The sequence below is a fragment of the Chelonia mydas genome, chromosome 10 (genome assembly GCF_015237465.2).
Source record: "Chelonia mydas isolate rCheMyd1 chromosome 10, rCheMyd1.pri.v2, whole genome shotgun sequence".
Taxonomy (NCBI): Eukaryota; Metazoa; Chordata; order Testudines; family Cheloniidae; genus Chelonia; species Chelonia mydas.
The window spans coordinates 81,647,122-81,674,549 of record NC_051250.2 but is presented as its reverse complement, the minus strand read 5'-3'; the positions used below and the strand labels follow the sequence as shown (position 1 = coordinate 81,674,549).

At 43.2% G+C, this 27,428-nt stretch overlaps 1 protein-coding gene across 11 annotated transcripts in view; it reads right to left on the bottom strand.

The window, feature by feature from the left end:
• ADAMTS7 (ADAM metallopeptidase with thrombospondin type 1 motif 7) overlaps positions 1-27,428 on the bottom strand; it is a 141,516-nt gene that overhangs the window by 22,121 nt on the left and 91,967 nt on the right. For 6 of the 11 annotated variants that reach the window (XM_037910115.2, XM_037910108.2, XM_037910111.2 and 3 more), the window contains 4 exons: positions 26,762-26,914; positions 25,768-25,941; positions 24,070-24,216; positions 22,019-22,178 (listed from right to left, as the gene is read on the bottom strand). In XM_037910115.2, coding sequence (XP_037766043.1) covers positions 22,019-22,178; positions 24,070-24,216; positions 25,768-25,941; positions 26,762-26,914 — 634 coding nt within the window. Of the gene's footprint in view, positions 1-802; positions 907-6,790; positions 6,841-11,943; positions 12,753-22,018; positions 22,179-24,069; positions 24,217-25,767; positions 25,942-26,761; positions 26,915-27,428 lie in introns of those variants that run through there. The other 5 variants (XM_037910109.2, XM_037910110.2, XM_037910112.2 and 2 more) reach the window with 3 other exon arrangements.

Here is a 27,428-nt window from a genome sequence, read left to right as displayed (position 1 = left end):
ACTCTGACCACAGCACATCAACGCGTTTGTCAGTCTGGCATCCAGGAACTGGGAAACTAAATGGTATGCTCTTTTCCAATGGGGATACATGAAGGCCAAGTTATGGGGCTCTAGACAGCCAAACACACTTTAGAGCAGCCCTGAGGCTGCCCTAAATTGTGGCATGGGCCAAAATAGCCCCAGGCCAGCTCCAGGATGGGGGTGGGAATAACATAAACATGGTATAAAGCCACCTTTGCACTCACTTCCCCATTGGGTTCTGTGTGACTTGGGCCCCTCCTTTTTTTAAATTGGGTTAATGCTGCGCAGTTCTTGGCTGGGCCACATTTCCATACCGTTCAGGATCGAACACAGGCTCACATCCAAATTTCACAGTGGTATTAAAAAAAAATTAGGACCCCTGCAGCTCAGGCCCATCATTGAATGACCTATAATAATTTCAGGTAATGTGCTAAAGCATTCTTGGCAGAGAACAGAATGCAGACGGTACAGTAAATCCTAGTGAAGCGAGACTGTCCTCTCAATATTTCTGGTCTGCTGATTTAATCAGCAAAGAACTATTTTCTTATTCTCTCTTAAAAAATAAACAAATCTCAAGACCATGTTTCTGCAGCAGCACGGTAACTACTCAGACAGGTCCTAAAGTTCTGGTGGATTGCTTTATTTTCCTTTGTGTCATATGAGCACGTGTCCATACGTGCCAAGCGCCATAGCTCAACGTCGTTATTTAAATATGGTGAATTAACTGATGTCAGTGGAGTTACTCTGGATTTACACCACTGTATCTGAGCAGACTACTGACCTCAGCTGCAGCTGTAACTACCACAGACAGGACCTGCGCCAGCTCTCAGGGAAGTCAATGGGAATCTTTCCGTAGAAGTTAATGGGAGTTGGATCAGTTCCTGACTGCAGAAAAAATTAATTTTAGCTCTCAGCTTTCAGAGTAAAGAGAAGGCAATGAACCCAATGGTGTCACCAGTTGGGATAGGCTTAGCTGTGATATAATACCCTGGGGGCGGGGTTAGGAACAACATCACTGACTTCCCTTTGCTGCCCCACCGGTATGCCTAGTCTCTGACTTGCAACCGGCCCCTAGTCACCATACAGAATCAGTGCTCGGCGTCTCTGGTGGTCTCAACAGCAGTGCTGTGGGCAGTACCAGTTTTGACAGTGGTTTCAGTGGTATGGACACCAGCTGGTTATGAACTGGACCGACACTCATAGGCGCCAACTTCGTGGGTGCTCCGGGACTGGCGCACCCTCAAGAAAAATAGCTCAGCACCTGCCAGTGGCCCCACCAATCAGCTTCTCCCCCTCCCTCCCAGCGCTGCCCACCTGCTGTGATCAGCTGTTCAGCGGCATCCAGGAGGTGCTGGTGGGAAGGGGGCAGGAAGAGGGAGGGAGGGGATGAGGTGGGGGTAGGAAGAGGCAGGGCCGGAGTGGGGATTTGGGGGAAAGGGTGGAGGGAGAGCAGGGCCTGGGTCAGAGCGGGGATCGAGCACCCCCCCAGGGACTCATGAAGTTGGGGCCTCTGCTGACACTTCCGCCTTCCTTCATCTAAGGCCTGGTCTATGCTGCCTTACGTCAACCTAACTCTGTAAGTGTCTACACTAAAATGGAGCTCCCTGTGACACCGCCCCCCATATGCTTCATGGTTGGATGATTTAAGATATGATTATGGCATAATTATGATGCATTTTGTACAAGATGAGTCACGTGAGGTGTCATTGGAAAGTTAGGCTTTGCTGAATACGATTATCCTATTTGTATGCATGGATCATGTTTGTGTCAAAAGTTATGAAAATCGACTATGGATCTGTATTTCAAATGGGTTACTCTGAAAAACACCCACAACTAGCCTTTCAGGTACGGCAACGAAGAAGCCAGACAGTGCTAATGGCTCACCAACAAAGACAACGGGCTGCGGAATAGCTCAGCCTTCCCGTGGACAGTTCGGCCAGCCTGTGAGCAATGGCTGCTATGACTCTGCAAGGGCATGTGACCAGACCACATGACTCTGGACTCCATTTGGGGTACCTGTATTTTTCCACAAATTGGGCTGGGAGCTGTTTTTGGAACAAAGGGTTCCCACCATATACTAAAGCTATATAATGCAGGGAGTGACTTCATCTATGGTTCTTCACTCCCCCACAACTCAACACCTGAGAGAAGTTCTGAAAGAAAAGGACTTGGAATGGGGGTGGGGATCCCAAGCTACGAAGCAAGTGCAGCTTGTGCCTTGAGAATCTGCAAGCCTGTTTGTATCATCAGCCAGACTGAGAAATTGCTAATTCATATCCAATCTTTCTAGTAGTTTAGGCTTAGTTTGCAGTTTTGTTTATTTACTAGGTAATCTGCTTTGATGTGTTTGCTATCACTTATAATCACTTAAAACCTACCCTTTTGTAGTTAAAATTTGTTTTTTGTTTTAATCTAAACCAGTGTGCCTTTGACTGAAGTGTCTGGGGAAAACCTCAGCTTGGTTTAACACCAGCGTATTGTGCATATTCCTCTCCACATTGAGGGAGCGGTGAACTTTATCAATGAACTTGCACTGTACAGTGGCTGCAGCCCATAATGTCCCTTTTTTCTCCACTTTTAAAACTGAACCCGTCACTCAAATCTGTGACCATTCTGGCAGCACCACTTGTGCCACTAGAGTTCAGGGACCATGACTCTTTACTGGAAACCGCATTTTTCCATGGCTTAGAACCTGTGTGCAGAGATTCAGTTTGGAGAGGCACTGTGCGGACAGCTGTGGACGTGGGTGAGGAGGTTTAAAAAAAGCAAGCCCCCAAAAGACCTAATTGAATGTAAATCCAAGTTATCGGGATCAGTTTAAGATGCTGACACTTCCTGACTTCTCAGTGGCAAAACCCACTGAGGAAACCGCTGAGTGACACCATCTGCAATACTGGTCTCAGCCACAAATTCTGCCCTCTCTTCTTTGGGTGTCCCCCCACCTACAGATCTGAATGACACTGCATGAGTGGCCATCACTCCCTGAGAAATCACAGCAAGGTGGTTCGGGTAGCTGAGGGTCAGAAGTGACAAGTACGACACCTCCGCTCAGCAGTCTGTACTGACCAAGCCTAGGCCCCAGTCCTGCACCCAGTGAAGTCAATGGGACTCTGCACTAGCCCAGAAGTCTGTGCTTGCACACGTTTGCAGGATCAGGGTCACAACAATGTACCATATGCATTTAGTTGATATTGAACTGAAACCTGTGGCCAGAACAGATGCTCACTGGTAGGAGTGAATGAGTTAATTGACAACGTCACTAATACCTGTACAATATTCTTACTGCTCTGAAAAATCATAATAAAGGGTCATTTTATCCTGGACAGATGAGATATGAACAAAAGGAATCACACACACAATGACTATGCATCTCCTAGCATTCACTGTGACATGAGGACATGCTCCTCTGTTTACCCCTGGACATTTTGCTTGAATATAAAGTAGCTGCTGCCCTTGTGTTTCAATCAGCTTTGCCTTCTAGATAAAAGGGCTCCTGTTACTTGGTACTCCTGCCGTGGGATCTGTTTCCTAGTTTGCTTCCAAGGCTGTAATAAAACTAGATGCACTGCATAGTTCTTTTCCAATTTTCTGCCTAAGTGTTTGGAGAAATTCTTATCTGATGATGGAGTGGTTAATGTGGCTGAGATGACCCTCTGCATTGCTCCTGGGCTCAAAAGGGTAGGGCAGAGACACAGGGCACACAGCAACCAGCTTTACCGAGGCATTTGCTGGCTCTCTTATCTCACTGGCAGCCTTGTCTATATTCCAAAAGCTGCTTCTGCTCTTATCTTCTAGGAACTGTGGTCGAGAGTGTGACATCCAGATAATAGTTCTGAAAGTCAACAAGAAATTGTGAGGTTTCCATATGAAGGCAATACTCATAGCTGAATGGAAGTTTCCATCCAGCAAAGCAATTGGCAAAGATGAACGTCTCTGCACACCCACAGACAGGGATTTTTTGGGCGGGGTAATGGATTTTGTGACTGGAAACTGAAAACACTTCCAGCATTTGCAAACTGAAATTTTCCATTTACCCATGGACAGCTGCACTGTGGGTGTTTTTCTACCACCCTCTCCAAAAATTTAGCTCCATCTAGGGGTGAAAGGCGATTCATTTTTCATGCTGTTGCAGTTCCAAGCATTCTTACAGCAGACACTGCTAGTCACATGAGGGGACATAAAACCTGTGTGTTTTGCCCAACAGTAATACAACTGAAAGTGGACAATGTGCTAAGCCACACAGCTCCTGAACTAAACTTTGACTTGAAAGCATTTTGAAACAGGTTGGGTAATGACCCATGAACAACCTCCCACGTGTCTCTACTAGCATTTCTATTGCTTCTTTGGAAGAGAAGCTATACAGTGTGCAGAGCACACAATACCATAAATGAGTGGAAATCTGGGGATCCTGTACCAGTGATGGGTGAACCCCAGAAGGCTTTAGTGACTTTAGTGCAGTTTGGAGAGGGAGCTGAACGTTCAGATACTTACTGGAAGCTCTGGACACTTCAGAGGCTTGTTTTCCCTATTTCACTTCCCACCATTCTCCAACTGGCTCCAGTTGTGAGGTGGGTTTGTGCTGGCATGGAGCGGCACATTGGCCCACCAGTTCCTGAGGGTAGCATCAGTTCCCACAGAATTTGAGCTTTCATTGAAAAATAAATTTAACTTCTAGCCCTTATGGTCATGATGAAAACTTTGAGTGTGATCTGATGCAGAGCTGTTAGACCAACGTAGTGCTTTATGGACTACATTTTATCACCAACAGCATTTACACTGTGCCCACCATTGCAATATGCAGCCTCTCAACATCACAGAGGGTTGTGGGGAGAAATGAAGGGTATTCTTGTGCAGGCAATGGATTGAGACTCAGAAGATCTTGGTTCAGCTCCTAGCTCTGCCACACGCTTCCGGTTTGACTTTGGACCAGTTACTTAATTTCTCTGCACCTCAGGTTCCCACCTGTAAAAGGGGCTAATAAATCGTTACTGCCTCGGCGGGGTGCTGTGAGGATAACTCTGTGAAAGTGTGTGTGGTTCTCCAATCTGCCTGTTCTGTGGGTCATGTAAGGACACAGATAGATACGATCATCTTTGCCCACAGCTGGATGGGGATTTAAAATTAGAAGCTGGCTTAAAAATAACTTCTATACGATCATTAATTAATTTATACCGTGGAGACCGAATAGGATTCTGGCTTTAATTTGTTCTGATTCTCTTTAATTAGAGTAGAGATAATTAAAAGTGAGATGTTTGTTTATTTTTGATCTCTTTGCCGCCTCTTTTAAAAATTAGAATTATGATGTTTTTAACCTTTAAACTCTGCTGAATTTATTTGCATGTTTATGGCCAACATAAACATAGTCACAGAAAGAGAAATAAATGATTCTGCTGATATCATGGGAGCTTATTTTACAGAAACATTCTCTGTTCTTCTAACACAGACACAGAAATGTTGCAGCCTTTATGACTCCTGTTCTGTAAAAGCTCCTTAAAGACAAAAAGGAGAATACAAATTTATGTTCATGCCTTTTTCTGGGAGCTTTTACCTGTGGATTTACATAGCTCTCACTTCCTGCCATGTGAAAGTTTTGTTACTCATCGTAGTTTGGCAGGAAATGTTTGTGTTTCCCACTGATGTTTCCTGCCCTGAGCTATATTGAACATCCTTGTCATTTTTAACCAAGAACTTTAGGGTTTGTTTTTTTAAATAGACATTTGTGTGCTGAACATGTACCCAAATGCTTATTCTAGTAAATCCATAGCTATATAGCTCAGTATTTATATGGCCCTCACCATAGTAGTTTCTGGCAAAGTCTAGGATATACACTTTCTTTGTTTGTTCAAATAACAAAAACATTTCCTTACTACTATTACTAATTGAATTTAATTGAACATTCCTTAAGTGTTAAAGTGCCTTATAGAACTACAGACTCTGTACAGACAGGGATTACCTATCACTAAAATGCAGCCACCTTTGAGGTGGAACATGCCAGTGATTATAACCCTGCCAGCAACCCTACATAACCCTACGTGACAGTTAAGGGACAGGTGTGATTGTGTTTAATTGAAGCAACACGGGACTTTCAAAAAGCAGAATGGAATTGTTACCCCTATGGAATCTGGACAGAAAGCCTCTGCTATTGGAAAGGAGATAATTAATTACAAGAAATCATCAGGGCCATTGGTTTTTCATATGAAAGATCTGATTCAAATCCCATTAGTCAGCGGAAAGACTCCCATTAACTTCAATGGGTTTTGGATCAGGACCTCAGAGGAAGACTGCCACCTAATTACATCACAAACGCCACTTAGAATCATAGAAGATTAGGGTTGGAAGAGACTGCCGCAAACTTGCTGAGGGTGCAAACCATCCCATCATCCAGATCATTAATGAAGATGTTGAACAAAACCGGCCCCAGGACCGACCCCTGGCGCACTCCGCTTGACACCGGCTGCCAACTAGACATCAAGCCGTTGATCACTACCCGTTGAGCCCGACAATCTAGCCAGCTTTCTATCCACCTTACAGTTCATTCATCCAATCCATACTTTTTAACTTGCTGGCAAGAATACTGTAGGAGACCATATCAAAAGCTTTGCTAAAGTCAAGGTATATCACATATATAGATCTCCATATCTTCTTTTTCTTTGGACTTCTCCAATCCAATACAGCATTAATCAGGTCCAAAGGTACTTGGCTTAATTACAGATCTAATGAGATTAAGCCTGAAGTAGCATACGGGCCCTGATGTAATGACAAAACTAACCTTAAAAGTGTGACACTCCTCTAGTAGCACTGCTCTACTCCACATTGCACCTACGATGGAAACAAAATGGATTTGAACTTACAGTTACATGCAGCAGTAGTGAAACGGCATTCGTTTCTAAAAATATAGAAGTTAATTTTCTGATACAAAAGTTATTGCATCCAACATGGCATAACGTTACTTTGGACCTCATCATGATGGATACAGATAAATTAATCACTGGACTGTCTGGAGGTTGCCTAGGGAGCAGGGATCGTGACCTGATGACATTCAATATGGGCAAAGAGAAGAGAGTCCCAACTAGTAATATAGATACTTGGTGCTTCAAAGGGGCTAATTTCTCAAAGGAGAAGAAAATTGAGTGAAATTGACTGGGAGGAAAAATTTAGACAGAAAGATGTGAATGAATATTGGGAGTTCTTTAAGAAGAGTTTATTAGATGGCCAAAAAGCCATGAGTACACAATCAAGAAAAAGGACACCTTTGGCTAAAAGCCTATCCTGATTCAGTGGTGAATTGAAGATAGCCATTAACAATAAAAAAGCAATATATAACAATTAATAATAACTGAAAAAAAAGGGGAAAGAGCTAGGAATCAGTGTAAATTTAGAAGTTTATTAAGTCTAGAAAATCGATAAGAGAAGCAAAAGACATCAGGAAAAAATCCAAGGCTAGCAGGATTAAGGACAATAAGGAGGTTTTTTAAGTATATTAGGAACAAAAGAAATCCTAGCAATGTTATAGGCCAATTAGCAGATGGAGATGGTAAAATTATTAATAATGATACAGAAAAGGCAGAATTGTTCAATAAATATTTCTCTTCTGTTGTTGGAAGAAAGCAGGATTTCACATAAAGGATTTCATCTGTATCACATGAAGATAATGAAGTACTTTTCAGTTCATTAGTAACCAAGGAGGATGTTAAATAATATCTAGTAGGAATAAAGATTTTTAAATGCAACAGGCCTGTATAACTAGCACCTCAGTCCTAAAAGAGCTGGCTGAGGTGATCTCTGGCCCTCTGATGTTCATTCTTCATAAATCTTAGAATATCAGAAAATTCCAGAAAATTGAAAGAGTGCTAAAGTTGTGTCAATATTCACAAAGGGGCAAGCAGGATGACCTGGGAATGATAGGCTGATTACCCTGACATCAATCAGTGGAAAAGATGATATAGGATTCAACTAATAAAGAATTAAAGGTTAGGAATATAATTAATGCCAGTCAACATGGTTTTATGGAAAATAGGTCTTATCAAAAAACTGATTTCATTCTTTGATGAGATTACAACTTTGGTTGATAAAGGGCACGGAGTAGAAGTAATATACTGAGACGGTTGTAAGGCATTTGAACGAGTACCACACAATATCCTGATTTTAAAAAATTAGCACTATACAATATCGATAAAGAACTGGCTAAGAATAAGAACTGGCTAACTGAGAGATCTCAAAGTAGATGTCAGTGGGGATCATTGCTGCATGGGGGTCTTTCTAGTGGGGTTCCACAGGGATTGATACTAGGCCCGATGCTCTTCAATGTTTTCATCAATGCTCTGGAAGTAAATATAAAATCACTGCTATCATTTGTGGTGACACAAAAATTGGCAGAGTGGTAACGAAGGACGATGGACTAGCCACACAGAACAATCTAGATTGCTTGGTCAGCGGGGCCTATTCAAACAAAATGTGTTTTAATACAGCTAATTTCGAAGTGATACATCTAAGAACAAGGAATGCAGGCCTGGCCTACAGAAGGGGGGGCTGTTTCCTGGAAAGCAGTGACTCTGACAAGGATTTAGGGGTCATAGTGGACAAGCAGCTCAACATGGGCGCCCAGTGCGATGCTGTGACAGAAAGGGATAATGTGATCCTGGGATGTCTAAGCAGGGGAGTAGTGAGTAGCAGCAGTGAGGTGATCTCTGCATAGGGCATTGGTGAGAGACTACAATCCTGCATATGGTTCTGGTGTCCACGTTTTTAAAAGTATGTTGAAAAATTGGAGGGGATGTAGGAAAGAGCCATAAAAGTGATTGGAAAGCTGGAGAAAATGGCGGACAGTGAGAGACTTAGAGCTCAATCTGTTTAGCTTATCAAAAAGAAAACTGAGAGGAAATACGATTGCCGGGTATAAATACCTTCACAGGGAGACACTTACCGGGTTCTAAAGAGTCTTTAATGTAGCCAAGAAAGGCATAAAAAGAACCCATGGCTGGAAGCTGAAGCCAGACAATTCAATTTGGAAATAAGACACACAATTTTACCAGTGAGGGTGATTAACCACTGAAACAAACTACGAAGGGCAGTGGTGGATTTTCCATTTCTTGACGTTTTCAGATCAAGACTGGATGCCTTTCTGGAAGGATACGCTTTAACCAAACAGCAGTTATTTGTGTCAATACTGGGGCAATGGGGTGAAATTTAAGGGTCTGTGATACACAGCAGGTTAGACTAGATGATCTAATGGTCTCTTGTAGCCGTAACTCTATAAATATGAGTTAAGGCTACAAGTAACTTTGATCTCAGCAAATTAAATGAGTGGTTCACATTGCTTGGATTGGTTTCTCTGGATTGCATGTAAGCAACTCCACCAATTACTGAAAATGTAAAAATGGGCAAGGTTACTTCTCGGGTTGTCTAGTTTCACCAAGGATTTTCTTTGCCGAAGAGATGATAAATACAGGTCTAGTGGAGGTTGAGTCTCTTTGTGTCTTTTGTTTGCTATTTCTAACTTTTTGGGGGTTTTGTTTGTTTTGCAGTCCCTTCTGCATCCCCAGAGATAGTAGCCAGGGGGCCTTCATTTAGACGGCAGTGTAGCCTCCCATTCTACAGCAGAGGCCCAATATACTCCTTCAGCTGAACTTCTCAACTCTAGGCACAAGTAGCTTGCACTCGATCTAGCTTTTAATACATTCTTTGTTAAACAAAACTCTGAAGGGTTCAATGTTTCTTTCTGGGCAGACAAAAAGCTCTTTTCCAGACACATTAAAGTGATAAGGACGACTAATATTTAACAGGCTACTATCAGTGACATCTAATCCTCTCATTATGTTGCTTTTGCTTTTCAGTAATGTTAACCCTGGCAGCCCCAGAGAGATTGCCAGCAGACAGGAGATTGTCTGGTACCATGGCACATGTATATGTTTCTTTGACAGATGGTGAAAGGAGCAAGGAATAAACAAAGTGCCTGTTACATAAAAGAGCATTATGCCTGCAGCCAAGGTAAGTAAATAAAGCCAGTAAATAGTCTGCATTGTTCAGGTTAGAGACAGAAATGTCCAGGTCTAGTCCAGCATCTCCAGGGATCAGTGCAGGATTGTGCTTGATGACACATTTTCTCGTGCTTAGGCCAGGTTTGTTTTAACCATTTCCAGTGATGGGACATCACCACTGAATTGAGTGGCTGTTTCACAATCTAACCGATCTTCCTGTCAGCAAGTTTTCTTTTGATATTCAGTTCCAACTTCCCTTCTCTTAACTACATCCTATGACTTCTAGTTCTATCTCCTTGTACCACACTAAACAATTCCCCTCCACCCTCGGGGCTACTTTCAAACCAGTTTTACCCTGGTGAAACATAAGTGACTTCAGTAGAGTTGCTCCGGATTTGCATTTCTGAGAGGACAATTCCCCTGTTGCTGTTTGCACACATCAGAGATTTGTAGGTGGTTTTCATGTTCCCACTTAATTGTTGCTTAGCCAAGATATCTCTGTTTAGCTCTTGTGCAAAGCACACCTTCCAGCCTCCTAATAATGTTTAATGCTCTCTGAACTCCCTCCAATTTCTCTACATCTATTTACTCAGAACCGGATGCAATAGTCCATGTGCTGTCTCCCAGATTATCCTAGAGACAAGTTATCACTACCCTGCTTTGTGCCATTGATATTTTTATGCTGTAGCCACTATTCCATTGGTCTCTTTTCTTGCCATACTGCATTGTAAACCTGTAGCTAATTTACGGCCCATTATCACACTTAGATCTCCTTCTGCATTACTGCTTTTCAGATTGCTGGTTCCCACTGATTGTCTAAATTGCAGCGATAGTTCTCCAGATAGATTCATTGGCTATTACCAAGCTGACTATCATACTGTTATTTCCTGCCTTTCTTTCTATTCACTTTATTACATCTCTGTCCTCACTTCTATCTGTATCACCTCCTGATTTAGTAACTTCCATGAACTTCATTAACACTCTGCTAGTCCTTAGAGCTGTATGGTTTGCTGTTTATCATTGCCTTTGTATGTGGCACATCAGCCAGTTTGAAATCCATGCGACAGCGCTCCTTTCCGAGTCAAATTGATTTAATGTTGCAAATAAGATTTCATGAGACATTGGATCAAATGCTTTCCTCGGTTTGTGTATATTACATCTAATGCATTCCCTTCATTTACTAATTCTGAATTTTTATCAGAAAAACAATCAAATTTGTCTGGTCTGATTAGGTCTCTGCAAGCTTAAACTGCTCACTGCTAGTGTTTCCATTATCCTCTAATGAACGCACACATAGTCTCTTAATAGTCTGTCTGACGAGGGGTTGAAATGCGTTGTAATTGACAAGATAATTTCTTTCCTTTTCCTGATCATCAAAACTGCATTTGTCTTTTTCCAATCACCTCGTACACCCCAAGTGTTTAAAAATAACTTTTTTTATTACTCCTATTCCTGTCGTGCCCAGAAGGCTCCGATCAGTATCAAGATGGTATTGTGCTGGGTGCTGTGCAAACACAGGTCTAAGGGGTAGAATCTGACGCTGTTGCTTAGAGCAATGGCTCTCAGCCTTTCCAGACGACTGTACCCCTTTCAGGAGGCTGATTTGTCCTGCGTACCCCCAAGTTTCACCTCACTTAAAAACTACTTGCTTACAAAATCAGACATAAAAATACAGAAGTGTCCCAGCCACTGTTACTCAAAAAATGGCGGACGTTCTCATTTTTACCATATAATTATAAAATAAAGCAATTGGAATATATATTGTCCTTACATTTTAGAGTATAGTATGTAGAGAAGTATAAACGAGTCATTGTCTATATGAAAGTTTAGTTTCTACTGACTTCGTTAGAGCTTTTTATGCAGCCTGTTGTGAAACTAGGCAAATATCTAGATGAGTTGATGTACCCCTGGAAGACCCCTGCGTACCCCCAGGGTACGTGTGCCCCTGGTTGAGAACCACTGGCTTAAAGTGCGTAGCACCTTATTCCATGAGTAATCCCACGAAGTGAACAGCGTTGCTTCACTGGGTCTGGCTCTAAAACGACGAGTGACATACAAAGAGAAGGGAAAGAAAACACTAAAATATATGCAACGTATACGCACAATTTTTATGTGCAAATATACTCAGCTGGTATAAACCGATGCAGCTTCGTTGAAGCCACTGACTAGAGCTACATTGATTCACACCAGCTGAGGCTCTGACCCAGACATTTTTCCTGGAGTTGCCTGAAGCCTCGCCGTCACTTGTTGGCTGATTTCTTGCGCCATTGCAGCAGAACTCTTGAGGAGATTTTAAAGGAGGAGAGGGCCCTGCTGTCCTTCCTGCTCAGTCCATTGCATGGTTCCAGGCACAATGGGTGGTGTGGAAGAAGGCACAAAGGCAGCTGGGACAATGGGCAGGCGGGTGTTTAAGGCTGGGACTGTTGGCAGTGTGGAGAGAAGAGAGGTAAGGTCACAAGACAGTAGTTAGAGGGAGAGCTGCAAAGGGCCTCAAGGGTGAGGAAAGAAGCTTGAACTTGAAATGGCAGACATGGAGGGAGGGTTCATTGATTCAGAAATGTCTTCTCGGTGTATCCTGAGATTGTGCTCAGTTCTGAGAATCATCCTACTCGGTGCCAGTTACACCCACGACAGATCACAGTTGTCACTGTTCAGCAACAGCCGTAATTGTTCTTCCTACTTTTCCAGACTCCAGAGGCAGCTCAGTACATTACCAGGCCTCATCTTTTGTGGCAGAGTAACTCCATCTTCTGTCTAGTTTTTGAACATTGGAAACAAATGTGAAATGATTTTAGTTAAGCCAAAGTGCCCAGTTCTCCTCTGGCATCAAGTGATGTTTTGGCTCTGAGCGACAGTGGTGCAGAAGTTCCACTGAACTCATAAATACTTAAGCTGCTGCTAAGTGAGCTAACCTTTCCTCAAGGACAGGAATGGAAATATTCAGATACGTTTCACAAGAAAGAAATTCTACTCTGTTCTTTCTACTGCCAAACTTTATGGTGAGCAACATTATGATTCAAATCTTTCTCCTTAAAGCAGTGTTTATCTCACTGCTCATTAAAGACTGTTATCATAAAATCCTGATCTACAATTCAGGATAACAGAGAGAGAATTGAAAGACATGAAATGAAAGCACATGTATTTGGCATCTGTTCTATCTGATTTCCAGCCCACATATGCCAGGCTTCATCCAATAAAAAATCACCAACAGAGCAAGATGAGAGATTTTCTAGAAAGGAAAACTGCAAATTGTCTGGTGTTTCTCCTTCACCCTATATTAGGGTTAGGTTTTGTTAGCAAAGTTTTTTTTATTTGAAACATTTACCCCTATTCACACTGAGTAGCACTTACTCTAAAAGTAGCCCCGTTGATTTCAGTGGCATTACTCTGCGGTACGCCACTACTCAGTATAAGTAAGGGGATCACAATCAGAACCATTAGTCCTAATAAGTGATCATTACTTTAGTGCACATTTGATGGTCTCCTTCCTATATGTGATATTCTTATGAAAGCCTTTTAGATCTTTTGAAATGTAATAAATAATGCACAACATAACTTCTTACTGTGATGCAGAGCACCCAAGTAAAATAATGACATACACCTAAGAGCACTACCAAACTTCTTGCAAATGTAGATGTGTGAATGTTGACATGATACATTTCTTTGGAAGTAGCCAGTTAGTATTTACAACTCTTCAGCTATGAGCTTCTAAGATACCAACATTCCCCTTTCGAATGGCGAAGTGCCTTTGATCTTTGAGAAGATCATCCATGCAGTCCCTGTGGACTGATGAGCTCATACTATGAGGCAGTACTGGGTAGAGGGAGGAGAAGAGGATGCGCCCCACTCCTGCTTGGCAATGTGCAGCCTCCGCAGCCCACACAGGTGAACAAAGGAAGATTTCATAGCACACAAATTATTTCTGAATTCTAGCAGCCCAAGGGAGGACCCCTTGCCAGCTCCAGACTTCTACTTATCTTGGGAGTGGGAGAATTTTAGTTTAAGCCTTACAGGTGTGTGCAATTATATTATTTGAAGTTTTCATCTACTTTTAAAAAGTTACACTATAAACATTTAAAAACAATGTTTTTACCAACCTAGATGTGCTCTAACAATTTGGCACCATTTTGGTGTGTGCGGGGCACACGGGAGGAGACTGCTTCTTGGATCTGATGCAGATTGAATGAAGGTATAACTTTGATGTGCATAATAATGGCTATAAATAATCGAAGGCATTGAAAATTCAAGAAGTGATTTCTTGTATTGTAAATGTTCTGGACAGAATTATTTCTATGACTTGCTGACTACATAGTCTACTCATCATGCTACCTGGCCACAGAATGCTTTGGATGGAATCAAAGTATAACTGTAGGCACTGGATAATGATACTGCAAGCACAAAACTTTCCTGAAACTGAGATCTCTCCTTCTCTCTGTGGTTTGTGCAGTTATTATTCCTCCTGGTATGGCCGTCCTGCTTCTCGCTCAAGGTTTCTTCAAAATTCCCCTGGGAATTCAGACTCCCCCGTATAGGAACAGTACAAATATGCTTCCTCCAAAATTTAAATAGGTACATAACTGCAATTATGGCAGCCCAGCTGCACAGTGATGAGGGGTAAGAGTGGCAGACGAAAGGAATGTTAAATTTTCATGCAACAGATCAGAAGATCAACTAGCCTTTTGTAAGCAGCTCTGAAGTGACTGGTTTGTGGAAAAACCCTGCAGCTTCAGGGCTGGCTTTCTGATTTTATGTGTTCCCAACGGTTGATTATCTGCACAGCCTGACTATCATAAAAAATACTCTGCAGCTGTCAGCTACGTAATAGTATGATGGAACAGAGTGTTAGAATAGGCTAATTTATGGAAATAAGTAAATTTCTGTCAATCTGATGTCTTAGATTCATTCTACCACCATGATTACTTAGTTGTATTGCAGAGCACTTTACTTTTCTCTAGGTTATAGTAGCACAATCTGATTTGGATTCAGCCCCCAAAATGCTCCTGAGTACATTCCCACGCACCCATGAAATCTGGGGGAAAGAGTAACAAAAACCAAAGATGATTACAAGGAGGGTGAATAGTCAGAGCCACTTGAGGGATAAAGGCTCCTCTGCCACTTTCCAGATGACTCTTGAGAGGCACTAAACAGTCCAGACTCTCAATGGCAGCAACTTCCCCGTCCTTGGATGTATAAACAGGGTGATATTGAGTAGGAGTAGGGAGATTATATTATCTCTGCATTTGGCACTGGAATCCCGTGTCCAGTTCTGATGTCCACAACTCAAGACAGCTGTTGATAAATTGGAGAGGGTTCAGAGAAGAGCCATGAGTCTGATTAAAGAACCGGAAAACAGGCCTTCTAGTGAGAGACTCCAGGAGCTCAATCTGTTTAGCTTAATAAAGAGACAACTCAGATGACTTGATCACCGTGTATAACTACCTACGTGGGGAACAAATGCTTGATAATAGAGGGCTCTTCAATTTAGCTGACAAAGGTCTGACAAGATCCAATGGCTGGGAGCTGAAAGTAGACAAATTCAGAATAGAAACAAGGTGCAAATTGTTAAGTGAAGGTAATTCTCCATTGGATCAACTTACTAAGGAGTCTGCATTACTGGACACTTTCTAATAGATCTGCTCTTGTTCAAACAGGAATTAATTTAGGGCAGTCCTATGGCCAGTGTAATGCAGCAGGTCAGACTGGATGATTGCACTGGTCCTTTCTGGCCTTAGAATCTATGAACTCTTCCTCCCAGCCTGCCACTTGCAGCCCCAGCAGCCAGCCAGTTTGGCTCCCTTCCACTGTAGCCAACTGGGGGAGGGCTGAAGGTTTGGGGGAACTGCCTCCAAGCCAAACAGCAATCCAAAAGCCAGCTGCTGTCACTGAAGTGGGCCTGCCACACCTCCATAACTGGCTCCTTGAGACAGTCGCTGGGCCATGGCCTCCTCAGTTTCCTGTCCTGTCTGCTTCCCTTATCCCTGCCACGGAGCAGGAAGTGAAGGCAGGGGGCTGGGAAACCAAACTATGGTCTAAAATTAAACGATGCAAATGGAGGTTTACAAACAAAACAGGCTGGGAGCTGCCTGGTCAGAAATACTCAAATACTGTTGGATTTAAAGGGGAGAGATACTGGCACTTTAGATAACCTAGTTACAAATCCAGCCATTGTTTTTTCTCCCCTTCCTTAATCCAAGAAACTGTTTAGTCCCACTTAGTCCCAGCCACATTCCATCTCTGATAAATGGTGGGTTGCTCTAAGCTGTATTGGTTCAGAGATTCAAAGAAAGCTGCCCATGTTATTCATCTGGGGCAAAAATAACTTGGATAACTTTCTTTTCACCTTGCTGCTGCTGGTGACTGCTGAAGCTAGTTTGGATAATTTTTAGACCAAGCAAAATAAGAGAACAGGGGGGAAATTATGATTTACAAAGCAGTAAAGGTTATAACACGGTCGTGTGTGATCAACCACTGCAAGCATTCAAGTACAGCATGTGATATTCCTCCGAGTCTGTCAGGTACGTAAGCAAAGAGGCCTCACAACTCGCTGTGTCAGTGACTCAGCGATATTTAAACTGGCCTAAGTGGGGTGAGAGGGTTTGCAGCCACTTCTCCCCTCCCCTGCATAGTGAATCTCCTTTCACTCATGGTAACTGCATGTGCTCAATGTCAATAACATAGGTGACTTATAGCAAGCTGGCTTTTGGGACATTGCAAAGCTGCTATCTGAGCACAATGAGCAAGGGGCACTATCACTTCACGCAGCCACAGTTTCACCAGGTTTTGAAGGGCATGAGTGTCAAGGTCTCTCTGAGCAGAGTGTGTCACACAACAAAATGCTACACTGCCCGCTGAGCTGCCCCCGGGACGCTTTGCAAGCTTCTTCTGAGTCCAGTCACTTAACTCTGCCTGCAAACTCCACCGTAGTCTGTTAGGAACCTAGCCACGCCTTTCGTAACATGACATCCCATGGCTCTGAACCACAGCTGCAGGAGGGAGTGAGGGCTGCTTACGAGCGGTGGACGCTTTCTTGATTGAACCAAAATGAAAAGAAAATGTGCATCAAAATTCTAAGAGTCTGGGGAAGAGCCGACTTCTTTAGGGATACCTCACGTCAGCTTGTCTGTATTTGGACAGGCTGTTTTCACAAGTAGGTTAGGTGACTGCCCTGTTCTCACAATCTGCAGCGTGTATTCTTTGCTTTGTGTGGAAAGCAGAGTCCCAGTAAGTTACAGTTGTTTGCACGACTGGATTGAAATAAAGTTCAGAATCCCTCTGCAATGGGACACAGGAAAACAATTGCCTACTGCCACCAATTTAACTCAGGGACTTCTTAGGGGACAGGTGGATTTAAGATGATTTTACTGCTTTCAGTTTTTGACCTAGTTTAAAACGGTGAGAGTTTAAGGATTTTTCTTGTTTGCATCTTGGGGAAGGATGGGTGGAGGTAGAATGGAAGGCAGAAGAGGGTTTAGTTTTTCACATTGTATCAGTCACTCTGTGTAAACTCTACAAAACTCTCCCAGCTAGGGTGACCAGACAGCGCGTGTGAAAAATCAGGACGGGGGTGGGGGTAATAGGAGCCTATGTAAGAAAAAGACCCTAAAATTGGGACGTCTGGTCACCTGAGTCCCAGCACTCCTGCATTTAGAGTAATGAAATCCCAGTGTTTTGGGTTTTGCTGCATTTCAAAACACATAGCTATGAACTGGAACTGTTCAGCATTAACCCAGCTCTTAGAGGAGCCTCTGATCGCTCCTGGGCATTAACCTACATTTCTGGCTCGAAGCTCCAAAAGGTGAGTTCAATCTACACTGCAGGTAATTCATCTGCAATCGGTTGGTTCAGGCATTTAGAATGGGGGGTTAATATGCCAGTATTTTAACCATGACCACTGACACCTCATTAGCCAGCTTTGCACCCCACCTAGTTTGCCTTGTTGCATCCCTAATCAGTGTGATCTGGGTCTAAATTCCAGACCGTTTGTTAACCCTTCCATGGTTCGTATTCAGTCTGGGTGAAAGGAGAATGTGATGGGCATGTAGGTGCAAGGCCACCAGCCTGGCCCAAGAACCCCACGCAGCCCAGAGACTTGGCATGGCTGTTAACAGCTGTACCCCGACGTGGCTCTGACGATGGACAGAAATAATTGCCGGTTAAAGGTTACTTTAAGTGGTTTATCATATCACTGACAATGGCTACCAGACCCCCTGCTGGCTGGACGCGATGGGCTAGATCATGGCATTGACGCTGCCACTGTCCTAGGAAAGGAGCATCGTGGAGATGCCCCAAAGCATGAGAATTTCCCGCACCTTGAGTGCATGAATTTGAACCATGAAAAGGGTTAATAATAAGTGCTTCTTGTGCAGCCTCCACCCTGAAAGGATCATTGTGACCTGTCCTTTACTCAAGGAAACACATGTAGCAGGGGTCATTTGCTAAAGGGCCCCTTACATCACTAGGGCCCTTTGGCACACATTTCTCACTCTATGCCTCTGGCATGAGGCTTTCCTAGGCTTATAGAAATACAGTCCTATTACCACTGGGAAGCGACTCATCCAAATATATATCAGTGCAGAGATATTTTGAGCCTATTTATCACTGCTATTCAGCATGAGAACAAAGGGAGGAAAAGGAAGAGAACAATCATTGTATATTGCCGTATGATTTTCCATCCACAAGGACTATCAATCGCCCGAGGTTCCATATTGGCAACATGTTTCTCTCTGCCGTTTTCCTTTTTAATGACGTGAAACCTCTGAATACTCTGATTTGGACCTATGTGCATGTCAGCTGCTTGCCTTGCCTTCCCCAAGCTAGATATTCCTTGGTGCCATTACAAAACAACTCCAGTCAAGGACCCTGCAGACCTACACACCCATCTGCTAGGCTATTCAGATGTAGAGAGCTGAAAAACATGTGTCCACAAACTGCCTAAAAAACATGCATCAAATCTATGACCATTGAAAGGACGAAAACTTAGCTGAAAACTCTTTTTATTAATAGGAGAAAACCTGCCTTTAGTCAGGGGTGGTGAACCAGGCAAAAGGGAACATTCCAGCTGCCCCAGCTTGCTCAGGAAGTGCGAGCAATCTGCTGTTATCAATGCTCTGCATTGTATTATTTTAAAGGCAAGACTGTCATCTCCTATTACGTTAGCATCCTTCAGAAAGTTATGTTAATTTCACAGATGAGAGCCCCCCGTAAATATACGAACTGGGCAAAACTCCTCCATTCACACCACTTTCCTGGCCAGTGCAGGGATCTGAAAGGGGACTACACATTTCCCACTAACATGAGGAAGGGGGCAGGAAAAGTGAATAAAATATCAGGGGTTAATGAAGGTCCTAAAAATACATTAAAGCCGTGCATAAAAAGAATGATAGCTGCTCCTTATAAATGTAATAAAGGAATATAGCTTGGAAAGGCCCAAATTCTCAGCCCATCAACCTGCCAGAGTAGCTGGGCTGGGTTCTGGGTAGCGCCAAAGGGCTGTGGGACACCCCCCTTCCCTTCCCTACCTTACTGCTGTTCTGCAGCTCTGATGCTGCAGCAGCTGGCAGTGTGCCCCCCTCGGCCGGGTAGGAAGGTCTATGCAGTGTCTGATCCAATAGCACTGCCCCATGTGTGTTGCTACCTGGCAGCCACTGCTCTGTGGATGCCCATGCCACAGGCTGCATACGTACAGGCTGCGTACGCCTCCCTCTTTATATCACTCCCTTCCCACGTAGCAGAACTGCGTTGGCTCCGCTTTGCCAGGCAACTCTCTGCATAGCCATGGTGGAGACAGAGGGCAGGATTTTCCCCTAAAAGATTAGGTTTGCCCATTGTCTTTCAGATTACCAGCCACAATCTGCTCCCTCCGGTTAGTTACCCTGAGGGGTTCACAAGTGAAATGTGAGGATGGGATAACACAAACAATGGGAGGCTTTAAGTTCTGTTAGAAACAATATTTACATTGACTGAACCCAGAAAATGCACCGTGTGACAATGTGGTTTTCAGTCCTTTTCAGAGCACAGCTTAGTAAGGGGCAAAGAGACCATAAATTCAAGGAAGTGCATGCCATTTAAACAACATTTACCAGCAGTGTGTGAAATGATGCAGCACTATATTTCCCTGTACTTATTATAGGAAATAGCTGTGGAATCTCAGCTCCTGTGGGCAAATGTTGAGTTTTTATCTAGTTACTGGTTTGTTCAATTTTGCTGGCTGGTACAATATGAGTTCTGGAATGTTTCCAATCTCTACCGGAAATATGGCAATTGCATTATTGCACAGATGTGCCGAGTCCCGCACTGTAAACCTGGAACTTACTTCACTCCTTCGTAAAACTCAGTATTGAGGGGACTTCTCCTGTATGGCAGGACAATTACGTAAATCAATATGGCAAGTTCACGGCACAGATGTTTAGGAGGCCTGAGATCCTGAAATTTCATTCTGTCTTTTCAGACGACACACTGCGCATTGCACTTGATTCATATCTGAAGTGGCATAATAAATCTTCACCATGCAATGCTTGACTCCTCGCTGAGTGGGTGGAACTGCAGGCTGACAAATGTTTATAACATATGAACTAGTAGTGTTTATTTTACACACTAGCCAGTCCCGATGAGAGGACGAGGAAAGCCAATGAGATGGCTGGGTGGGGGCATGGATGTTCAGATCAAAAGCTTCAGTCTGTTTTTTCCCCCCAAGTAAATTCAAATTTTTTTGCTACATTTGCTCAGAATTAAATACTCCTTCTCAGAAACAGAGGATAAGGGGCCTGATCCAAGACCCACTAAAGTCAATGAGGGGCTTTCAATTGGTGCTGCCCTAACTGCACCTACTGGCGTCCCTGGTAAAACTCATTTTGACTTCAATCAGAGCAGAGTTAGTCCAATGCTGAGCACTTTTGAAAATCCCACCTGTAGAGTACAGTACAATGTCTATCCTGCTACTTAATATGGCTGAGATGAAAATGTGATAACCTCATGCAACATCTGCTTTGCAGCCAGCCAGATGTTTTCATGTCCAGTAAAACCATGTTTTCTTGTAAAGCTATTTCTAAATTCTGACATCTGTTGGACATTACGTAAAGCACAATGCTGCATCACATGAACAACCTTGCAAAGGGTTCAGTCCTCCCAGGGGCTCAGTCCTCCAGCCTGATCCAGCCACGCACAGAGGCATGGGCTTAATTTTAAGCATGTGAGCAGTGCCATTCATTCAAGTGCTTTGCTGACTTGGGCCAGAGTGTTCAGCACCTCGAAGGATTAACCCCCCAAATCCCAATTCTCCTGTATACCAAACTGGAACATCTGGATGGTTTTTAAACCATTCCTGTTGCCTCATAGAAATATCATTGGCTCTAAGGTTGAACAACAGCACTGACATTATCTGTGCTTAACTGAAAAGGCCAGATCTGCAGTTGGTGTAAATCAGCATAGCTCCATTGAAGGCAAGGAAGCTACTGATTTATACAAGCTGAAGATATGGCCCAGCTTCTGTGTATTGTGGCTGCTATAATATCTTTACTTATTAAAGGTGAGCCCATTGTTACATGACTCTGAGTATGGTTAATTTAATCTACCATCAACCTTTAGATGATTAATAATTCTAAATTGTGATGACAAAAGGTTTTTTATTATAGCTTTCCTAAATGGGCTCCACATTGTGTGTGATTCCAAACTGTTTTAGCTGTGGCATCATTACAGGGTTATCAACAAGATTGCACTAGAATACAGAAGTGATTTAATGCAAATATTTATTCTGAATGCAATCCCCCACTTTAGAGTTTCTTAACTGGAAGCAAAGTTCAACTGTCTACAATTCCCTTAGATCATAACAAACTTCAGCAGAGTTCATGAAATGCAGAATTTCTACACTGGAAAGCCTTGCACAAGCCCTTGTGCAGCTTGACTCGCTTAAAGAGAAAAATATGTAATGTTAATTTCACTGGCAAGAAGTATATTGAATCCCTGAATTTTCTGTGCTAAGTTTTTGAAGTCATATGACCCTGCATTAGTTATTAAACACTTACTTGACTCGCTATTGTCACAGTCCTGGGGATTGCACTTCTGGGTGTTCTCTGGCCACTGTTCGTGGTCACATAGGCTACTGTCTTCTTCAGCTTCACCAGTGTTTGTGTTCATGCACTTCACCTGTCGCTGCTGGATGCCACCACCACAGGTAGCTGTGCACTGCAGAAAGTTAATTAGCTGGGATATAATCAGCTGCATCCAGAATTAAGGTTTATTTTATATATGTTGCTGCTGGATTTGAGCCTGCACTTAAATATTGATACGCTACATCGCTATTCACAGGTTTAAAGTGGCACCCGAGCAAAATTCCTACACTGTCTTTGTAGAACTTATTTCTCCTTTATCCCCTGCTCCAGTTAGTTCATAGAATCATAGAATATCAGGGTTGGAAGGGACCTCAGGAGGTTATCTAGTCCAACCCCCTGCTCAAAGCAGGATCAATCCCCAATTAAATCATCCCAGCCAGGGCTTTGTCAAGCCTGACCTTAAAAACTTCTAAGGAAGGAGATTCTACCACCTCCCTAGGTAAGGCATTCCAGTGTTTCACCACCCTCCTAGTGAAAAAGTTTTTCCTAATATCTAACCTAAACCTCCCCCACTGCAACTTGAGACCATTACTCCTTGTCCTGTCCTCTTCTACCACTGAGAATAATCTAGAACCATCCTCTTTGGAACCACCTCTCAGGTAGTTGAAAGCAGCTATCAAATCCCCCCTCATTCTTCTCTTCTGCAGACTAAACAATCCCAGTTCCCTCAGCCTCTCCTCATAAGTCATGTGTTCCAGACCCCTAATCATTTTTGTTGCCCTTCGCTGGACTCTCTCCAATTTATTCACATCCTTCTTGTAGTGTGAGGCCCAAAACTGGACACAGTACTCCAGATGAGGCCTTACCAATGTCGAATAGAGGGGAACGATCACGTCCCTCGATCTGCTCGCTATGCCCCTACTTATACATCCCAAAATGCCATTGGCCTTCTTGGCAACAAGGGCTCCCTGCTGACTCATATCCAGCTTCTCGTCCACTGTCACCCCTAGGTCCTTTTCCGCAGAACTGCTGCCGAGCCATTCGGTCCCTAGTCTGTAGCTGTGCATTGGGTTCTTCCGTCCTAAGTGCAGGACCCTGCACTTATCCTTATTGAACCTCATCAGATTTCTTTTGGCCCAATCCTCCAGTTAGTTCTGTTTGTATAGGTTACAAAGGCATTTCTATTGCACGTAACCCAAAGTTTACGCACATAACGTTAGCTTCCGCTAAGTGAATAGACCTCGATTAATTCTGCTGACTGAGGAGGTGGGAGGCTTCTTGTTTGGCTGGACAGGAGGCATGGTTAGCAACACATGTCCATTAACCTTTATTTTCTTCACAGCTGGCCTGGCTCGTCCAGTTTTTACAACGTATCTGGTCAAAACAGGACTTCTTTAGAAACCGAATTCCCCCGAGTGCCTTTTCTCAGCAAAGCTAGTCAATGAGAAACTCTTCAGTGTGGTTTATTTTTGTCAATATTCTGTTCAATTTATTGAAACTGAGTCACTCACAATACGTCTCCATTCACTTCTCAGGTACATGGACATGGACTGGGACGTTGGTGTGCACTGAAAAGTTTTACCACCATAACTATGGCAGTGAGGGGTGTGATTTTTTGCCAACATGGTTATGTGGGGAAAAGCCCTAGTATCGACACAGTTATAGTGGTATAAGGTGATTTATACCCATGTCTTTATTTCACTTTGCCAAACCAAAATAAGCTAGACTGGTAGAAGCACGTTTATGCATCTATACTAGGATTTTTTTGCTGCTTTAACTAAGCCAGGATAGTTAAAGCGGCAAAATGTTTAAGTGTAGACAAGGCCTTATAAACTCTGCTATCAATTGTGTGGGCCTGATTGCAGAAATCAATGTTACAGACCAGGTGGTATAGCAGGTGTATGCTTATCTGAGATCTGAAATTAAGTCCCTGGAAAACTGCTGTACAAAAACAATACATGTGATTAATTCCCAAGAGAAATTCAGCTACAGGAGACATTTATTTCCCTTAAACATTTGCTCACCTCTCCCCATGATCCCACTACCCATTTGGTACATGGGTGAGTGTTGCAGGGTCTTGTGTTATTTGGCCTTAACATTTCATCACACCGTCCGAATTCTGGACACGTAACTAAGCGCTCCTGCTCACCTCTGCCGCATGACTCAGAGCACTAAGGAGAAACAAACAAACCATCAAATCAGAATCAGTCTGGAGTACCAGAAAGGGAAAAACACCCCACTTACTCGTTTCTTATGGAATTACAGTGTGAAGCAGCCCTAAGAAAAATTTGCCTCCAGTGTTGAATGCCCATTTTTGTGATTATAACTATTGTCGGCGCGTGGTTTCATTTGTGGAAGTGAGGATACTAAATGGATTTGAAGTTTGGCTCTTAGGCACACACAACTTTGTAAGATTACAGCAGCTCTCAGCTCATATACATTTACTACTTCCTAGATCCAAATACTTAGAGGGTCAGATTCTGCCCACAGCAAAGCTCACACAATACTCCCACTGACTTCTCATCAACGAGAGTCGGACAAGCCGAACCGAGTGTGGAATGTGGCCTACAAGCTGTCTGGTACTACTGTGTACTTCTTAAATAATAGCCATTATACGCTGGACTATGAGGCTAAGCAAAAGTAAAATGCCAGCGAAATGTATTTGCAGGGAAGGGAATGAAAAATAAGTGCTGATGTGAAACATCATATCACAAACCAGACAAAAAATATATTTACTGGATATACAGATAAGAAAATGAATGGGGCATCTAGTGATAAATGGATCCAGGTTAGGAAGATATTTGACTGGGAGAGTGTAGAGTAAACAATAGATTTCAAGGCCTTCAGATTCCTTTTTTTAGCTGACAGGCTACTTTTAAAGCTGAAGGCAAAAATGAACATGGAATAAAAGATAATGGGCTAATCCCATGCTGCAGTGTAAGCATGGAGGTTACGAAAGCAGAACTGTGTGTGAGGACTGTGCCAAGCTCAGACTGATGGGGAAGGAGAAAATCAGTGAAAAAATAACATTTAATTAACCATTTAAACATTTTTCTGTGGAATCTTCCAACTGAAGATACCCCGGGATACATCATTATGGGGCTTCACAAATACCAGAAGTCTCCTTGTAATCTCAGAATGCCTCTCCCCAATGATATCCCAGAATGCCTCATTCTATGACATCTCCAGCAAACAAAGAACAAACAGGAAAGGAAAACAGAGAAGTTACAAGCTATTTTGGGGCTGAGAGCCTTCACCAGCCTGCTTAGGGGACCCCCTGGTGAGAACTGCAGATGGCTAGCTTCAGCTGGATTTTCCTACATCCAACTAACAGCAGGGTTTGGAACACAGCACCAGATTTATTAGTTTCCTAGTTTGTGGGGCTATTGATCTGCCCATGGAAGCCTATGGGGGCAAGTGGAAGAGAACAAAGAGCAGCAGTTGCCTACTGGAATTTCCATTAGAACATTCAACACGTGTCTGAGATTAACCCAATTTTCATCATAGTTTGGCAGTTCATCATTTAATAGACACTTGATAGTGTTTGGTTATTTGCAAACAGCTATTAAAACATATTAAAAAAAACTTGGTCCATCTCTCCCTTCATGTATTCCTTACAGACAGGCCCGCATCAGGACCCTCTGAACTCCAGGGAAGTTTGGATCCGGCCCATCTCTGACAATGTATTGCGTGTACCTTCTCTCTCTAGAAATCCCCCTCACCTCTCTCCAGGATGAGGTATACCAGTCCAGACAAGGCTTTGTTTGGCAGGGAGTCTGCACTGGGGGCTTGTAGAAAACAGCTTGACAATGAAAGGGCCGCAGAAGCCTCTGTTCTCGGGTGTCAACACAGTGCACGTCCCGAACCTTCAGTCCCCCTCCGCAGTTCTTGGAGCACTGAGTAAACAATACAAGGAGTCAGGCTGGTGGAGCAGAGGCGGTAACAGTGTCCAGACATGAATCTTTCTGGCAAAGTTGAGTTTACCCAGATATTAAAGAAATGAATTGTCAAGCTCTGTCTTTCATTAACTCTTTCAGTTTTTGCCTTTGGGTCTCTCCATGATTGTAGCTGGCCTGAGCTGGAGAGGGTCCTAAGCACGACTACCACCACCCGTACTTTCCACTCTGAAAGAATTTTATTTGCATTTTTAGTGGTGACAGATTTTTGAGGTCATGTCCCCACATCCACAGATCTTGAAAGTTAAGACCTATTAAAATCATCCACAGTAATCCTGCCATTCCAGGAGCGTTGTCTACCATTCATTCTCAATGGGATTGTCCAGTCTAGTTTCAAAAGTCTTGCGCTATGAGGGGTTCTTGTGAAACTATCTGAGAGCCTAATGCCCCCAAGGTATTCCCCAGTATCCTCCCACAACTCTCCTTTCTTTAGCGTTAGCCCATGCCTCTTTTGACCACCCTAAGTGATTCTACTCCTACTTTTGCTGACTCCCTTCCAATCAGCGCTATTATGTTCCCACTTAGTTATTCTTTATGCTCGCTAGGTTTCCTAGTTTGGGCTTCAGCCCCAACAGGAATGTTTACGCTGCTATTCTTAGCTTCGCAGTCTGAGCCCAGCGTGTCTGAGTCAATTAACCCTGGCTCTGAGACTTGGGTTTTTCTTTGCAATGCAGACATACCCAGAGACACCAATAAAGGGCAAGGAGAAGGGAAGTCCAAATACCCTCCGTATTTTTGGTTTGAATATCTTTATGTTTACCTTACTCCAGTTTCCAATACGCCACGAGGAACATGGTCTCAGGTAACACCTTCGAGCAGGGACAGGTTTATTTGCAGCAACGCAATCTTCATCTTTACCTGTGCTACAATGCACTGTCCTCCAGCTAGCTCCTAAGCCACAGGTTGTGGAACACTGGAACACAGTCAGTAACACAGAGCAAAAATTAACCCCTGCCTCCACCCACACACAGAAACCAAAGCTCAGCAATCAGGGAGTACTGAGCTACAGAGGCAGCAAAGCAAACAACTTGTCTTCATGGAAAAATCCTATGGAATTCGACAGGGATGAAATCACAAGGATGCAATAAAAATTAAATGGGATTCTGCAGAAATGTGTCTTAAAACCTGCAGGGCCCAGTTCACCACTGGATTACTGCAGGTCAGTGGTGTTACATCTCTGTCAATGCAACAGTGAATCACAACCACAGAATGTAACAGAATGAAAGCCTTTCTATAGAACATTTAAACCATCCTAAAGAAGTTAATCGAGAACTTTATTCCTGCTAGAGAAGTCTTTGTGTTAGTTTACAAATTCCCCAGCAAGAGTCTCATTCTCTAATAAATTCCTAGAGGACTTCAGGCTTCCTTGTGTTTTGGGAAGAAGAAGAGTAGGAAAGGAGCTTCTCTAGAATAACTTTAGTTGTGTC